Here is a 16986-nt window from a genome sequence, read left to right on the forward strand (position 1 = left end):
ATTTATACCTAAAGCATTTAAGGCTAAATTTGCTCTTGGATTTTTTAAGTCTCCTTTAAGACTAAGTTGAGTATCTAGTTCTAAGTTCTTTGGTGAACAATGCAGATTTGGATATCGTCTGCAAAAACCAGTACATTACAAAAGTTCATGACTTAGCAAGTCGGAAGTATAAATAAGAAACAATAAAGGGCCTAAAGTAGATCCATGATGAACGCCGCAGATTATAACTGCCCTATCAGAAACTTATTATTACAAAATATATATTTTTGTCTGTGTGTCAAGTATATGATGTTATAATTGACATATTTTATAATTGATAAACAGAGAATATTCAACAATAAAACCGTAATAATGTAGTTCAGTCACTAATAATCATTATTGACTCTATGAGATTAACGATGAAATTGACTCTAGCAGGGAGAATAGGACAGCACACAATTTTTTTGGTACACATTTTAAAGTTTTTAAAGCATACGAGTTTTTGGGGTTCTTATTTAGTGATTCCATACATCTTTTTTCTTCCTGCTGATGACCGCCAGCTTAAAACTTCTCAATTTATTATTTATATAATAAATATAATTATTTATTATCAATATAAATTAATAATAACAATTTTAGCTAGCAAAAAAACCCTTATTATAATTTATAGTTTAATTTTATAGGGCCCAAGTAATTTTACAGTTAACTAACTAATTATGCAACTTAGTTTTTATACTACTATACTTTAGTTCAGCGTTACTCAAAGTGTGCTCCGCAAAACCTCCGGTAGGGCTCCGCCAGCAGTCATAATAAATGAATGCTGGTATAATATAAAGGAGAATTGTTTGGCGCGGAGAATTGATTAATCAAGCAACGTACCGCAAAATTTACTCACACCGCGCTCAGTATTTTATGTTCGCTTGTCTTGTTATTGTTCGTAAGGTTGTGTTGCAAAAAATGTGGTTCGCTTGGATGATGCGTCAAATTCAAATCAAAGTGATATGACGGCGTCAAGTTCTAGTTTCATGGTTTCAAGTTCAAGTAGTAAAACATCTAACATGACAACATGACACACTGAAGGTGAAAAAACGAAAGTATGACGAATCATACATTAATCTCGGATTTATTGATTCCAACGGCTTCCCTCTTTGTATGTTGTGCAGTAAACTCCTTCCTAATAGTTCGATGGTACCTGCTAAGATGCGCCGACATTTAGAAACTGTACAATACTGTACAATACTGTAAATCATCTTTCTACAGTGCCGCTTTTGAACGATACAGTTACGCGCCGAATTGGGGATATCACAGCAAACATAAAACAAGAACTGGTTTCACGGCTTCAAAATAACAAATTCGTTTTGCAAGTGGATGAGTCGACTGATGTTGCTGGACTGGCCATCTTGCTAGTAATTGTGCGATATCCATATAAACATTCACTCAAAGCTCATACTTGCTTATGTGCTCATCGCTGCCTACACAACCGGAGAAGAAATTTTCAACACGATTAATATATTTTTTTAAGAAAACCAACTCGATTGGAATGATTGCATTGATATTTGTACCGATGGAGCCAAGGCAATGACAGGTAGAACAGCAGGAGCAATATCACGAATAAAAATGAAAGCACCAAATTGTAGTTCCAGCCACTGCATCCTGCATAGACAATCACTCGCGGTTAAGAAAATGCCACCAAATATAAAATTGGTTCTTGATGAGGCAGTAAAAATAATTAATTTTGTCAAGTCACGTCCACTACAATCCCGATTGTTCTCAATATTATGTGAAGATTATGGTAGCGATCATAAAACACTATTGCTCCATACTGAATATACTGAACAGAATTAGAAGCTTTTCTTACAGATGTTTCTTTTAATTTAAAAGACCGTTTGTCCGATAAAAGCAGGTTATTTAGACTAGCATTTTTAGCAGACATGTTTGGAAAACTAAACCAATTAAACCTGTCACTACAAGGAAAACAGACAACAGTTTTCAATGCTAGCAACAAAATAACTGCCTTTAAAAGAAAATTAGATTTTTGTATTACTTGTTTTGGTAAGAGAGAAATCGAAAGTTTTTTATTGCTAAGTGAGTTCCTTAGTCACCATAGCCTTAGTGATATTACAGAAATACTTAAAAATGAAATATTTGTTGAATTCGTGCAATATCTCCATGATCTGCAAGGGACTTTTGAATCTTACTTTCCTGAATAACAGAATACAAAACTGAAAATAAACTCATGGATTTAAAACCCTTTTTCATCTAAATTGCAGAAGCCTGAAAATATGTCAAATCAGATCTATGAATCATTTCTAGAAATGACATCAGATACAAGCATGGAATCATTGTTTAAAACAATTTCACTAAATGATTTTTGGTGCAGGGTTCGTGATGAATATCCACAACTTGCCACAGAAGCTTTGAATGTTCTTCTGCCGTTCCCAACAACGTATTTGTGTGAAACGGGAGTTTCAGCATATACAGCTACAAAAACAAAATACCGCAATAGACTGGATGCCGAACCAGACATGAGAATTCAACTTTCTTCTATCAAGCCTGACATTACCCAGTTAATGAGGAATAAAAAACAGTTACATGCCTCGCATTAAATGAACTTAGTGTTATCATTTGCTTACTAACTCACTACTGTATCTATCTTTTTTTGTATGATTATTAATAAACAATTCACATATAACTGCTTTTGCTTTTAGTTTAGAGTTTAGGGTTCCGTTAAAAATTTCGTTTTTTAAAAGGGTTCCGTCACGAAAAAAGTTTGACTAACACTGCTTTAGTTCATATTAAAACTTTTTTGGCAAAAAAAATTTCTTAGCATTAAGCATTTCATAGGCAATGTTTTCATGTTTTTTCATTTAATTTAGCATTTTTTAATTAATATTATATTTATGTTAAATATTAGGTATATGTATTACTACTTTATTATAATTTGAAGTTTATAATATTAAATGTTTTTATTTTTGCTAAATCATTGTATTGCTTAGGTATGCGATATTCTTGTTAACGCAAGTGTGTTATTGCGTTAACAAGAATATCGCGACATGTAATGTGTTATTGCGACAAGTATTCATAATAGAAATGTAAATCAAATAGTGTATCATAATTATTATTCTACATAGTTATATTCTAAATTTAGTTTGTATTAAATTACTGGAAATTTTGATTTTGGTGTCTATTAGCGTTTAGCTATTATACTACTAAAGATTATTTTATTATTATTTTATATGTATTAACATTTTTGCAATATATTTCCATAATTTTTATCAAATTTGAAAGTTAAAAATCTTACTGAAAAAATGGCAAGGTAATTTTCAGGTCAACAACAGAACTATAATTTCTCTTAGGTAAAGATACTATTAGTATTACAAATAACTAGTGTGTATTATGTGCATGTCACATAAGTCTCATAAACCAACAAAAAAAGAAAATATAACTTACCAATAGTTGTATAATTAATGTAATAATATGCAGCAATCATCCCCAAATTTAAAGGAACACAATCCATCTCATCTTCAATGCTTATACACTTGGACTGCTCCAAATCGGACAACGTATTTTCCACTAATTCTGATAAATGATCTGATAAATGTCGATAGGTAACTCCTTGTAGATTGTAATAGTTTGGATTCTGTGGAAGGCGTCTGTATAAGAATGTCCACGTCACATAATCGACGGCGTCATGCTTATTTTCTATGGTTTTTGTGACAATTTCGGCGTTAAAATGATCATGCAGTCTGTGGTCCAAGTGACTCTATTAAAGAAATGTTGAGATAAAAGTTTTCGAAGAGAAAAATTACAGAAGAAAAATAAACATGTAATAAAGATATATTTATATTCTATCATTGTATTACCATCTTTTTAGACAATTAAAGAAACCCGACATTGTTGTATTTTTTAAATTCACTTAACGAACCTCAGTTTTATTACAAATTTAAAATTCACACATTATGAAATAATGCTTCACTAATATTTACAATTTTAAAATTAATTAAATGTACTATCAAATAATCTTGTTCTCAAAACAAAGTTTAGCTATTATTTAATTATTATACTATTGACTATGGCATGAAAAGTTATATAGCAATAAAGCAAGCTCTAAATATTTAGTCAAATATTGGACTTTTTTAACTTCCAGTTAATCTTATGAACTTTAAAAAAAGAAATCTCTATATAATATATATCTTTATATCAAGCCTCTATCTCTAATAAGAAGGAAATTATGACACAATTTTTAAAAATCCTATAACGCAAAAATGACAATAAAAGTAAACATTTGATTTTCATAACATTTCGTAAACATTGAATTCCTAATTTTTCAGATTTTTTAATATTGCGACATAAAATAACGCGCTTTGTTATGAATGCGAATGTTCTAAAATTTCCACATTTTAGAACATTCTTGATAAGGTAAGTTGTGTTCGAAAGAAAAAAATCCTTAAATAACATATTTTTTTATTGACTGAATATTTTACACTTCTAATTAAATTTAAATAAACAATCTTTTATAAATTTTCAGTTGCTGGATTCAGCAAAAAAAATCTATACCTTTTATATAAAGAAAATGTATAAAGCGTTGTTCCGTATGAATTTTAATTATAAAAATAAAAATAACTAAAAAATTATTTATTTTTAAAATACACATAATAAATATTTCAATCTAAAACATATTTTTACTAAACTATGGATTTTTTCAAGTAGTTTTATTCTGATTAAAAAATTAATCAACCAACAAAGATAAGATTTTTTAAAACTGGTCCTATTCTCTTGGAATAGAAACTAGTAGCCTATGAAAACGCACTATTCACTAAAATAATGCATAGCTTGAAAATGTAACTTCACACGAGATCGAAGCGAACAGATGTTTTTTAGCATTATGATAATATACTATAAAGAATGATAAAATATAACATAAACTTATATTGACTTGACAAGTGGCATATATGATACATATTCGGAAAAAACATAATTTTATAGACACCTAAAATTTGACAAAAAATTTAAAAAAGAAATATATTGTAAAATTCTGTTACATGGTTGTTGGGGGATTGATATGTTAGGTTCCAAGCTTTTAATTAAGGTGGTTTATTAAAATATAAGTTATTTTTCCCTATAGAAATAGAAACGCCGGACATAACAGTTACTATATAACAGTATTTATCAAAAAAGTTTGCATCAGGTTAAGAAAACGAAAAACTTATGAATATTTTTTTACTTACCTCGACTGGCAAAGGATCGCTTAAGAATTTTTTAAAGAAATCTTTCCTTGATGACTGACACATCAGAATACATTTAGCATCATCATCTTCTAAGGGTCTATTCGCTCTGCCTACCATTTGTAATACGTCAGTAATAGGATAATCTTCGTAGGCATGATTTTTTCCTTAAATTAAAAAAATACAATAAACAATTGCATGTCATGAAAAGTTTACATTGAAATATGAAAAAAAAGCATTGCATACCATTAAAGAATTGTGTGTCCATAATAATAACCAAATATGCAAAAATATTAACAGCCCAACACAAATCTCGGGTTACTACTGCAACCTGTACTGCTCCTGAGTCGAATACCTGCTCAACTAAACGCAAATCTGAGGCATTTAGACCTTCGTGCATGTAGGCTACTCCTTGAGATAAAGTTTCTTTTAGTGTCTAAAACAAATATCAATCTTCGATCAACTTTAAATTTTGCGGTGATTATAATTTAATATGATAATGCCTGATACTGTATACATTATTTTTATTATTAGAATAACGCTTTAATTTTCATTTATACGGCATAAAACATCCCGCTGACCCATGCGGATTTTACAATCATGTATGTAAAATCTGCATGGAAAATTGGTTTGAACATATTTCGACTTTATTTCATCAAAATTCAGCAACCTTTAGCGTTTCATTAATACTAGGCGTATAGTAATTAAAGTACAAAAATGAAACTCATTTTTTAACGCTTCGCCGTAAGTAATTCATGAGCGAAAAATATGCATATAATTACCTTATCCGTCATTCTGTCCAAGAACGGCTTAATATCTTCTTCGTCAGCATGGAAGAATTTATTGGGTTGATTTTCTGCAGCAGCGTATGTAAGCAGATCAATAGCAGTCAACCTAGCCTGCTTTCTTGTCGGAACAAATATTATAACCGGCTTATGTGGGCTGTGTCGATTAATAGCATTGTAAGCCGGTTTTCCCATGGCAATAAGCCTAGACGCGTTATGAGTCAAGTTAAAGCCTTGAACATGTAGTTCTAGAGGTACTGGTCTCACGCTTGGGTGAAAGTTAAAAGTGGCATTGGCACTACAACCAAGCCATTGAGCCACATCTTTATAGTCCGTTAAGGATGCACTGAGAGCGATTATGCGGATGGGTTCTTCGATTTGGGAAGATATATACCTAGAAGAAATAATTCATTTAACTAATTAAAATTTTGAAGAGGCAGGATTTAGGATCGCAAACAATTAGTTGGTGTTCAGTTCAGGTTTGTATACTTAAGATTTAGATAGTGGGAGGCGAAATTCTAAATAAGTTACCACATACATATCAATGTTACAGTGCAATATTCCTTACATTTAATAATTTATATATTTCCTCTTCACTTAGAAAATTGTGAACACTCTTTTGACTCTATAATACTACTCCTTCAGAGAATTTGAATTTCAACAGTACCTTAAGAAATTTGCATAAGAGATTGTATCTTCGATATATATAGATGTCGATAATAGCTAACGCTTGATTGCAATTTTTGGGTTCTGGTAAATCTGCATTTAAGTTGGCTTGTTAATGATAACGTTTACGTTAACGTAAATCTTTTACAGCTCTTCTGATTTGAACGATCAACTGATCAAATTAGGTTCACCTAAAGCTAAATAGTAATAATAGTAAGTTGATTTATTACGACTTAATTAAGACCGGTCTCTTTGAGAAAAAATAATGGACTATTTCTTCGAGTTAACCTAAAGCTTTTATCTTTTACCGGGCCAATCTTCTGAGCGTCTTTTATTAGAAGGAGTTATACACAGGCAAATGGGTACTGATGTAATTTGTTTCAGCTCAGGCCAATACTTTTCTTTATTTTTTTATACCTTTTCATTCCCCTTATTTTGCGCTCCTATTGAAGAAGTATTAAGTGTGATATATTCTTTTAAAGGGCATACAATCCACCACCCTACAGTGTATAATGTAAGTTTATAGACTTATAAACAGTAAGGAAGTAAATAGATGTTTAAAAAATAAACAATTTAATCAGTTCATAGAATTTATTTTATTAATTGCTCAGTTATCCGCGAGATAATAATAAAATCTGTTTTGAAATTCCTCATGAACATTGGCAAGTGTTTATTCGCTAATATCTCTACATTAGCTAGCGAGTAATTCGATCCTTTAAATCATTAATATTTTCAGGTGGAGTTTTATAAACTTTGCTTTTTAAATAGCCTCAAAGGAAAAAATCTCGTGTAATTTTTTAATTTCGTGCAAGTCTGGCGACCATGCCTGCGAATCCACATCCCTAGAAATTGTTCATTATGCCACTCTCGAACTGTCAAAGCGTCGCACGCTGAGGGCGTAGTGCGACGGAGGGCTTCATCTTGTTGGAAACACAAATTATTTTCGTTTAGTATCCCGACACCATTATACTCTTTCAAGGATATTAGTTCAACCATTTGACCTACTAAAGAAGTTGATAAAATGTCTTTTATTTTCACACATTTTTGCTTACTATTGGCTTATACGTCAAACGATTTAATATTTTTTGGACTGTTGGGTAGATATTTTAATACTGCTTACAATGATGTATCACACGATGGGGTTCCCATTTGACATGTCAAAGGAAGGTTAGCTGGAAGTGAGGAGGTGATTGACAGAACTTTGTCAAATATAAAATTAAATGTCCCCCTATATATCTAAATTGACGTGTTTCTTTTTAAGAAGTTTTTAAGGGTGGTTCGTTTTGAAATGAAAGCACTGTATTTAATTTATAGTTATTATTCTTTTTTGTAATCTTATAAACTCGTTGACCTACTTATCTAATAGACTCGTTGAATTACTTAAAAACCGCGGCGATCTGACTGTTTTTTTTTTGGTCCTTAAAATCAATCGAGGCTGGCAACCAAACATGACCGCATGGCTTTAAGCTGATGCATCCTAATTTTCTTCGGACGATTTTTCAAGCAGTTTAATCGCAAGTTTAGGACCCATAGCCGTGCAAAAGTAAATTTAGTATTTTTTTTACAATTTTTGTTTTTGTAGATTTGGTGATATGCAGGTTATTTCAAATTCGACCCTCAATATGGAGATCTCGGAATCTACCGAAGAGATACGAAGATGTGTAAATCGGAGCAAAGTTAAGAATTTTTGAGCTTAACAATCTGCCATTTAAAAATGTTTAAAATTCCGAATGCTTCCGAAGTTCTAAAAAAATACTTTGAAAAATTGATTTTTTTTCCTGAGCTTATTTCTTATCCGATTTTAAAATAATTTGTACATTTGCAGATTTTTAAAAATAAAAAATATTACTTCAGGTGAAAGTTTTGACGTCAATAAAAAAAGGTGTGTTACTCACATAAAAATGTAACACTGAAGTAAGTGTATTCCAGAAGGAGTGTGTCTTTGAATTTCGTTACAATATGTTTCAGTTTCTTGTTTGTGTCTCGGTTTTTGTGGTATAAAATAATAATTTAAAAAATGACAGTGATTAAGCGCATTAAGGTTTTAAAAACCGCTAATGAATAAGTTTGAAAAGAAATTCGCGTTAAGGCCATCGGCAATTCGGCAGATTAGTAAAGACAAAAAGTATTTTCGCGAAAAACCATGTATGAATTGCGAAAGGTATGAAAATATTTGTACCAAACGTCGGCACTGTAGAATAATGGATTGCAATTTATTAAGTAATAATGCAATTAATTTATAGTCTGCCTTACGCGTAATCTTGGTTATCATATAAATACCAAGTGAGAGTCTCTGATACCCCCATTCATGCTTAAACAAAAATTAAAGTTAATAAATTAAATGCAAAAAAAAATTAAGTTGTGTGTAACAATTTTGAAAAAACTATTATTTTGAAAATAGAATCATTGTTAAAATAATTGATGCCATACCTCATACGTGAACAAACAACTTCGATGACGGGACCGTCCTCGCCTCCAATCAAATGCAGCTCATCTACGATGAATAAGTTGACATTTTGAACGTTTTTTCTTTGTTTCCACCTCCTGGATAACACATCCCATTTTTCCGCAGTCGTGATAACTATTTGACCTTTGGCGAGCAACTTAAGATCAGTACCGGTCTCACCTGTCAATTGTACTACTTTCTTTCCTAAAGTTTTTTTCCCAAATTTAGCATCCCAGTCAGCAAACACCAAATCAGCTAAAGCGTCTCTGGCTACCTATAAAAAATTATGACTAATATAAACTAGGGATAGTAACTATTTGAAATTTAAAATTTTAGTAAAATAAAAAAAACAAACATTAGGTTTAATTTTGAAAATATTTTTTTATGGAGGAATTCTTTGCTTAGCTTAACAAAGAATTAAAAAAAAGAAAGGAATTTAATATGTTATTTTAGTGATCCAGTCCATTGTTTTTAGTTTTTTAAATTTATTTGGTTAATGTTTGGCCCCATATGCAAACAAATCTAAAAAACTAAAAAGAAATTAATGAATTTTTAAAAAGAAAATGTAACGTAATTTGCAGTGAAACGCCTTTACTATACTAGATCCGCTCGTGCAATTCTGACAAAAATCGTGGAACGTAGTCGGTATATACCGCCTGAAATCTATATCCACAAGACGGAGTAAATAAAAAGTGTTCCGAGTGCACATAAATTTTGAAAAATAGTTAATACGTAAAATAGATATTGCTTTACTTAGTTACAGATAATTATTTTAACCAAAAACATCCAAATTGCTACAAAATTGCCATTGTTTTTATTTGTGTTAAACCGCATGTTACAAAAATTATATTGAATGAAGTAGCTGTGCGAACATTTAAATGTGACAACTGTATAAGGAGGTTGTGCGACATTTACGTCCTCTAAAGTGAAAGTAATAACATTAAAAGATCGTATTATGAAGTTCTTTTACAAAGATGCAATGACTTTCATACACTTAAACTTTTGAATGATCTTATACAAAGCAAGCAAGAAATAATATTAAGTAAAGATGAAATAATCTCAGTCCTTAGGCAAGAAGTAAAAAACTTAAAGTCAAAACTCGAAACCGTCCAAACTCCACCAGTACAATCATTTGCAGAAGTCGTTACCAATAAAAACAAAAAATCGACCAAACTTAATTACGAAACCAAAGACTGTGTGTTCTTTGTGTTGTTCTGTGTGACTTTGAAGATACAAAACAGGAAGCGGAGCTGCTTGAAACTATTACTAGTGGCATTTTTAGTGAAACGGTGGAACCTCTTCAGATCTAGACAAAAATAGACATAGATTAGAGACATTTAAGATTTCTTTTTGTGGTGCGATAGTTCTAACTGAATGTTTTCAACTTAGCTCTTTTTTAGAATTCACTATTCAAGGCTTTACCACTCACTATAGTAATGGGAATATCACACGAAATGATGGTGTTCTTATTATGCTATGTTCTAAATGCTTAATTAATATTTGATGAACTTGATTGCACTAAAATAAAGGTGAGTCGCATAACTCTGGAAGATAAAAATGTGCATTATGAAATCTCTTGCATCTACTGATCTCCTCACTCATCCATCGAAAGTTTTATATCCTGTATAAAACTTAATGTATATTTCACAGAAAACAAGTCAAATAATATTAAAATTTTGCTTCGGGACATAGATATTAACCTCTTAAATAATACTGATTTAAATGTCGTCAATTATATTTCAACATTGAGTTCATATAGGTTTCAATCATATATAAACTCAATCACCCGTCCGGAATCAGGCACATGTCTACCATATGTTTGTAAAGAATAATAAGAATTTTCCCACAAAATCGTATATAATAAATTACGACATAACAGCCCATTTTCCAATAATGTTAAATTTTATACATGGTAGAAATATTGAAAGAACAAAAATTGATGTAAGAACTGAACCTAAAATTAAAATAAACGATATAAAACTAAATTATTTATTTGGACATGAAAATTGGATTGATGTTTTTAAAACAAACAATTCAGAAGAAGCCTCTACACTTTTCATAAGTAAATTTTTGAACTCTACTCAAAATGTAAGACAACAGCAATTTCATACAATAATGTTAATAAATTAAACCTTGGATCACAAATGACATTATTGTATCAATAAAAAAAGAGATAGATTAAAAAAACAATTACAATAAAACTTTACAGAACAAAAAGAAAGAGAATATAAAACATACCGGAATAATTTAAAGAAAATAATTGACTACACAAAAAACTTATACTACAAGACGAAAATTGATGAAAATAAAAACAACTTATAGAAAATATATGAAATATTATATAAAAAACAAAAAGTCCCTATTAATACTCTCATGGAAGACAAAAATAATTGCAGATAAATCTAATTTTTGTAAAAATTACTTCTCTAAAATAGGCCTTGATATGTATAATAAAATACCAAACTCTTCAAATATATTTTAATTAAAACATGCAAATAACTCAATGTTCTTAAGACCTATAGATCATAATATATTAATAAACCATATAAACTCCCTAAAAAATAATAGTGCTTTAGGACATATGGTATTTTAGTCAAACTAATAAAGAAACCTCACATTTACCTAATTGAACCATTAAGATATATAATAAACTAAATCTTTAAAAACGAAATCGTCCCTAATTCTTCTAAAATTTCTATCATAACCCCCATTTTTAAATACTGCACATTTAACAAAAAACTAAATTTTTTAGTTTACAAATTTGACACCACTAGAAATATTTAAAACAAAAGTATGCTTATAACCATATACCAATGTTTAGTGGAACCAATGCTAATATGAAATATTACTCTGGAGCAGTATCTATCACAACTCTTTAAGCCCTCTTCAGATAATGCAGAATAAAATACTAAAATATAATCTTTTCAAGAAATTTATAATACAACCTATATGAATAATATAAGAACTATAATGGTGAAGCACTATATTGTGAAAGATCTTATAAGTTCAACTCGTTTTAACCTAATATTGTAGTTGCCTTCAGCATCTTAAATATTTTTTTTCTCGACTCCAAACATAATTTTCCTGATAGCCAAAAAAAAAATACTTCATCAGTGCAACAAAAGTAAAAAACTAGACTTGTTGGAGACAATGGAAATTAGTAAAGCTTTTAAAAGCCCAGATCTGTCCTGTGTTAATGAAAGGTTTGATTTTGATGGCCACCTAGTTTTTAATAACCTTAAATAGTTCTAGACTCTTAAATGATGTTAGATTTCTAAAATGTATAAAGTGATTTGATTGTTTAGTTGAGTTCTTTGTACATAGATAGTGCCACTTTATTGTAAGCCTTGTTTACTTATATGTCAGGTGTTTTGTGTATGTTATGGTAAGTTTTCGTTGAATTTTCCTTTTTTCGGGATACATCATTTTAATTATTGTTTAGATCTGATGATAATTTTATTAAATGTATTTGTGATGCTGTAGATTTTGTGTTTTTACCTTTTATAAAAGTGTATGACCAGCATCTTTGGGATAATGGATGAATTTTTCGAGTTGAATATTTTATTACTTCCCTGTCAAGTAAGTTGACCAAAAAAATGGAAATTATACTTTTTTTTTCCTATACAGATGCTTGCAATCGGTAAGCAGACGGGATGATGCCGAATGCTTGGTGGAAGAGACAGACTGACACCTCGCGAAGCTGACAGCTCTTAATCTCACTATATAGTAGGGCGTGGGAGAGCATTATTAAACAATAAGTTTTCGCTCAGTATACAAACACTAGAAACGCGGGTACAGAAAGTGATTTCAATAACCATTGCAGGTTAGACCATGACCGTCTTACTGAAAGAACTCATACGGAGAGATAAAATGCAGAAAATGAAATTTCTACTACACTAAAAAATATGAACTAAAATGATGTTGTTTATTTATTAGCGAAAGCCTAAATTAGATCAGCCACTTATTAAAAAAATTTTGATAAAATACTGGTTCACCTTAAAGAAACATGATCTGATGAAGAAGCCTTTGTCAGCCTCATACCTTGTCTTTGGAAAAAATAAATTGAAATCACTGAAATAGCCAATTCAAATAAAAAAATCAAACGGGATTTTTATATGGGTTCATATATCATGATGAAGAAGTAAACTCTATGAAAGAAATTCAGCGCACTGAAGAGGCTTGTGATGGTATTTGTGGTACACCAACATGTTATTTCCTACGCTTATAAGGAGTTGTGGACACGCCGAGCAAGACTTTACAATCGAACAAATAAGGACATTTTTGATCATTTTTGTAAAAAGAACTGATATAGGATTTTTCAAATATTTTATAGATGAGTATGATATAGTACAGTCATTCTATCTAAAAAAAAGCCAATTTCGTTCTTTAACATTTTGGGAATCGATCGAGGCTCACGTAAAAAAAATATTAATAAAGCATACATTTAAAGAGATGCGACTCTCACTCCATTATTTTTAGAGAACTTAACGTTTTGCATTGACACTTCACAATTTGCATCGATGTTTTTGATCAAAAAAAATATTGGGTAGTTAAATATTTTTAATATTTCCAGATTCAATTAGCAATTCGTAACAAATTTTAAATAAATTTTGGTTTCGAAGCCTTATGAAACCAAAATGCCGGAAAAGGAAATGTTTTCATGCCAGTAAGTAAGTTAGAAAATACATTTTGTCATATACTTACTACGCACTTATAATTACAATAATATGCCACCTTTTTTATACCCAAGCAGGCACACAAAAATTTGGAAACATTTTATATTTATTTTACGCGTAAAGAAAAATCTAAAATCAACTAATGTTCTATACATAAAATACCATAAATGTATATATTTACCATTGTGTTGTTCATATTCTTTACATGGTAAATATTTCGTAAAATAAACCTTTCTTTTTCTGCAGCCTCAATAGTTTTAAGTTTTGAAACAACCTTGTTTCAATCTAATATTTAACCCAGGTTCACAGCATTTGGTATGTAGAAAATATTAATGCAAGTGAACTGAAAAGGCAAAAGTAGAAATGTATTTAAGTGATTTGAAACATAAGATAATGAAGCATTTTAAAAGTGGTGTAAAAAATTTCAAATTTGGTAGACTATTGCTTTTGTATAGAGGAACAGTTTCCAAAATAATTAACGAATTTAAAAAAAACCTATGGATCCACTAAATTCGACCTAGACCCAAAAGAGTGAAGAAAACAAATTAGGTTGTTGATTTAAAGTCATCTCATTCGGTCCCTCAGACGCCAGCAACTGAAATTTTTTTTGAAGAAGGCGAGGGAAATATGGAAAATTGAATGGTTTGGGGATGTTTTTCTAGTTATACAATAGTCGTCTCGCCGAACAGATAGAGTTCTCATGGCCGCGTTATGCGGTACCTTTTGGCCTGGGATCCTTATATATTTAGTCGAGCGGAATAGGTTATTATTTCAGTTCGTAATTTTGCAGTTAATTGTGACTCATTTGGGCAGAATAATCTTGAAATAAAATATGGCTGATATTCCTTGCAATACTACGTTGTCACCCTCCCCCCAGAAAGCGATCTCGTAAACATTTATTTCTGCTGATAAGCAAAGTATTACAAATATATCTTAAACGTTTGAAAAAAGCCACCCAGAATAAAAGAAAGTACAAAATTTTACCGGGTACCTTCTGTTTTAAAATCAAAATACATTTTTAAATGTTTATTATCAATTATCAATTTAATCAACTACGTGTTTATCTGACGCCAAAAACATAAAGGTATTTTAAATCAACAATAACTTTTTGTCTGCCCCATTACTCTTTACTTTCTATACTCTTATATTTCTGTCGTAATCGTTTTAACGATTGTAGGGCTCAAGTTTATTTAGTGACCTTGGAGCCTTAATGTCTTCAAAAACATATCATTTACTGTCTTTAAAATTAAAGTAAAACCGCTTGTTTTTACCAAAATAATAATAAAAATACCAAAATATAAAGCTATATTATAATAAATGCTTGTTATACTTACTAAATGTATGTATAAATATATTTTTCTAGAATCAAAGTCCTTATAGTTCTTAAGTCTTCAAAAAGCATTTTAGTTGCAATATAGAACAATAGTGGACGTAGCGATACAATTAAGACTAAAAAAATCTAAGGAATAATGATAACAGCAAACCACTTATTAACAGATGATATTTATATTCAATAGTTGATTTGTTTCCCACACAGTAAGCTAAGTTTACATCGGGAGTACCAATTTAGTCTTCCAACTAAATACTGTGTTAATTTTATTAAATCCTTAGGCTTTTACTCCAACAAAGTCAAGACTATTATTTTAATCCTTTGTTTGGCCCTAGATATCAGCTTCAACTTTAGTCCTTGAATAATGTCCATATACATTAGACCTATATGTTTTCCCCGAAAAAAACTAAATTTAGTCTACCCTGTTTGGCATTGACTAAATTCCTTTATTAAATTTTAGTACGCGGTTTTTTCCAAGGAAAAAATACAAGGTACACCTTCTAATTCTAAACAGTTTGCAAACTTTTCTGAAATTGCAAAAAAATGTAAAGCAAACTTCAGAAGAATACTTAATGTAGTCAAGCTTAACCACTGAAGGAGTTTTTAATTCAGTTTTTAATTCATGTGAATTGCAGAATAATATAAATCAACTTTTGCGCTATTACTATTTTGCGGTTCAATGGTATGTATGGCTACGTTGAACATTATTATCAACATAAGAGTATTTTTCGCTATTTCAGAAGTTTACCTAGGGTGGGCCGGAAAAACTTTTTTTTTTTAATTGTAAAAAGCGCTATAGCAAAAATGGTGCGTTTTTTTCTCAAAAAAATAATAAACAAAAAATTTACGACAAAAAAAAATCCAGCCGGGCCCAGGGGCACTTCAAGGGGCTTTTTTTTTAATATTATTTTTTTAAAGGGCGCTACCGAAAAATACATTTGATTTAACCTCCTTATAACCCAAAAAAAATATTATAAAAAAATAATTTTTAGCCGGGCCCATGACATGAAGAGAGGCTGAGAATATCGGTCCGCCCTCGTATATGATCTCCTTATTATTTTAAGGTCGTTGAGCTACACGCAGTCGAACCATTGCCTTTGGTTTAACTTTAATCTTTAATTTAGTTCCCTGTGAGTCGTTGTCTAATGCGGACTGTTGTTGCGAGGTGCGTCGTTTAAAAGTAGTTGTGTTTGTTGTTTTTGTGGACTTTTGTTGTTTTTTTGGACGTTATTAGTGTTTTTATGGACATTATAAACTCTAGTAAAGTTAAGTTAAGTTATAATGTCAAAAACTTTAGTAAAAACTCGTGCAAGTGCCGCGTGCCCAATATTTGGCAATTCAAAAGACATTCTGCCAAATGCATCTCAGCTTCCGTATGAGGATGATGAAATGTTATTTCGAAGTTCGATTGGAGTTGAAGAAAGATAATGGTAGTAAGCAACTGCCAAGTACTACAGTTGCCAAAGTTGTTGCGAATAAAATAGAACATGTTTGGAAACGTGCTTCTCTGCCTACAATAACTCATGAAAGAATAATTAAACTTAGTTTGAATTATAATAAAAAATACCAAAATATTATTAAACCAATAAAAGGAAACATTTCAAAGTTTCTGCAAGCTAAGTTAGATACGTTTTAAGAAGAATCGAAAAAACTTTTTGATATATAAACTTGTAAATGTCTCATTTTGGAAAATTGCTGTTGCGAAAAGGAAAGAAAGGTTCCGAAAATAGAATGGCTTTCTTACAAGACCAAAGATCTGAGAGAAAAATGCAATTTGGAGGGATTGATAAAGTTGTGACAAAACAGGTACAAAAAAAGAAGAAAGAAAATACAAAATCCTTAAAAGAAATCTTGAAACCGAAGAGCCAATCCCAAGTAC

The 16986-nt window shown here is 30.6% G+C and overlaps 1 protein-coding gene across 1 annotated transcript in view; it reads right to left on the bottom strand.

Moving 5' to 3' along the window:
• Positions 1-16986, bottom strand: part of LOC126742945 (putative U5 small nuclear ribonucleoprotein 200 kDa helicase) — an 89832-nt gene that overhangs the window by 24097 nt on the left and 48749 nt on the right. Inside the window, exons 17-21 of the mRNA XM_050449833.1 lie at positions 9086-9375; positions 5987-6383; positions 5451-5640; positions 5208-5371; positions 3430-3742 (exon numbers count right to left, since the gene is read on the bottom strand). Of these exons, the coding sequence (XP_050305790.1) occupies positions 3430-3742; positions 5208-5371; positions 5451-5640; positions 5987-6383; positions 9086-9375 (1354 nt within the window). The remainder of the gene's footprint in view (positions 1-3429; positions 3743-5207; positions 5372-5450; positions 5641-5986; positions 6384-9085; positions 9376-16986) is intronic.

The sequence above is a fragment of the Anthonomus grandis genome, chromosome 12, assembly GCF_022605725.1.
Source record: "Anthonomus grandis grandis chromosome 12, icAntGran1.3, whole genome shotgun sequence".
In the NCBI taxonomy this organism is placed as follows: Eukaryota; Metazoa; Arthropoda; class Insecta; order Coleoptera; family Curculionidae; genus Anthonomus; species Anthonomus grandis.